Source organism: Limulus polyphemus, unplaced genomic scaffold (assembly GCF_000517525.1).
Source record: "Limulus polyphemus unplaced genomic scaffold, Limulus_polyphemus-2.1.2 Scaffold1537, whole genome shotgun sequence".
NCBI classification, from domain to species: Eukaryota; Metazoa; Arthropoda; class Merostomata; order Xiphosura; family Limulidae; genus Limulus; species Limulus polyphemus.
The window spans coordinates 20,572-22,511 of NW_013667147.1; the positions used below are offsets into that span (position 1 = coordinate 20,572).

Below are 1,940 nucleotides of genomic sequence, written 5' to 3' on the forward strand. Positions count from 1 at the left end.
TAGTTCTGTACACACACACACACACACACACACACACAAAACAATTAAGAAAAAGTTCAAAACTTGTGTTTTCCTGTTCCCCACTACCCCTACTTGTGACCATTTAACGAAGTTTGTGGATCATTCAAGGCTGTGAAGAAAAGAATTAGAAATCCCTCCCACGCTAATTCGCTTAACTACACATATTTCCTACACGTCAACGGTCATTATTGATATGATTCCAAGAGAATCGCAACGAGGAAGACGCAAGGCTGGTTCTGTCAACCACTATAAAGTAGAATAGTACATCGTGACTTGTCTTCGTTCTTCGGCCTGTTTTTCTACCAGTATAAGTAGATTCGCGGAAAGCCCATCAGATAATAGCGCCATGTAAAGATGTACAATTCAGTATTTTAGTGTAATTAATTGAAGATAAGACCTTTTCTATTTATATTTGCGGTAGTACGCAACTTGCGTGAGTGACTTTTACTCGAGGATGATGAGCTAGTTATATCTGAGAGGGGTAGGCCTAGTTTATCGAGAATGGCGGATGCATGTTACTTGAGAATGTGAGGTCAGTGTTACTAGGGGAGGGGAGATTGAAAAAAGATACGTTTGCCATATGTGTGCGTATGTATATATTTATTTATTTATAGGTTGTAATGTCCGTGATGTCCTGAGTCATGCTTTTGATGTTGTCTGTGTTTTGCTTTTATCCCAAAATTTGTGCTGTACTAATTGTACAAATAGCCTTTTATCAGATCTTTTTTTCAGGTCTTACCAAGAAAATTTATTGGATTGAAACTGCATATGCTAACTTTTGTATGCAGGAGATTGTTTCCGACTTTTGCGTTTAGTTTCTTTTTAAACAGAATTTCTAACAACATTTATAATAATTCTACAGGTGCGTGATTAGTGTCTAAAGTTGGATTAATAATGCCACTGAGGTTGCACTATAAACATGTATTTACCGTTTCCAGTGGCTCGGGTTATGCAGCTACGTGTACTTTTTTATCATCTGTTGGTTACATTGCTTCTACTTTTTTAAATGGCCCAAACACTTTACGTTTTGATTATTGTCTCGCCTACTTCATACCCATAGTGAGCACTTTCGTAAAAAGTTTCAAATCATTGGCTATTTCCACTTTTCATGATAAAAAATATATTTTAATAAGCGAAACATGAATACAATTCAACAATTTGTTATACAGAAAAAACATTTAGTATATGCAAAGTTTACCGGATTCATTTTTCTGCATGATGATACGTGTTCTTCGCTAGATGCGAATCACCAAACCCATCAAATTGGTGTGTATTCCTTCTATTACATCAGAGAGTGTTTTTATCGGGTACAACTGAAAAGCCTAAGCAGTATTCCGATTTGCTGCTAGTCACCTTCAGGCTGTGCCCCATAGTAGATGTTTTCAAGATAACTGACGGAAAAGGAAAGGACACGTGCTGATATTTGTGGTTGAACTATTTCTTTGTGAACTTATATGAATTACACTTGAAAAACATGTACCAATCACAAGTAAAGAAACCCCGTAATCTGGTGTAGCTTTGCTCTAAATTTTCCTAAACAAACAAAACCACCATGATGTGATATTATGCAGCATTACTTTGTATTTTTGTTCGTTTCTTTTTGAATTTCGCTCAAAGCTACATGAGGGCTATCTGCGCTAGCCGTCCCTAATTTAGTAGTGATAGACCAGAGGGAAGTTAGCTAGTCAACACCAACCACCCCCAACTTTTGAGCTACTCTTTTATTAACGAATAGTGGGATTGATAGTCACAATATAATGCTTCCACGGCTGAAAGGGCGAGCGTGATCAGTGACAGGGTTTCAAATCCGCGATCTGCAGGCTGCGAGGCGAGTGCCCTAACATCAGGCCCATACAGCATTACAAAAATATTGTTGCGTCAGCGAGTCACATGACCACTGTGGCGCCCTCTAGTTTCTA

At 38.1% G+C, this 1,940-nt stretch overlaps 1 protein-coding gene across 2 annotated transcripts in view; it reads left to right on the forward strand.

Annotated features, from left to right (window-relative positions):
- Positions 1–296: 296 nt before the first annotated feature.
- The window catches only part of LOC106463999 (actin-binding LIM protein 2-like), a 51,598-nt gene continuing 49,954 nt past the window's right edge, over positions 297–1,940 (forward strand). Inside the window, exon 1 of one of the 2 annotated variants that reach the window (XM_022391656.1) lies at positions 297–553. Coding sequence is in view for 1 of the 2 variants with exons in the window: in XM_013924103.2 (XP_013779557.2) it covers positions 602–605 (4 nt within the window). In the remaining variant the exon portion in view is untranslated. Of the gene's footprint in view, positions 554–586; positions 606–1,940 lie in introns of those variants that run through there. The other variant, XM_013924103.2, reaches the window with a different exon arrangement.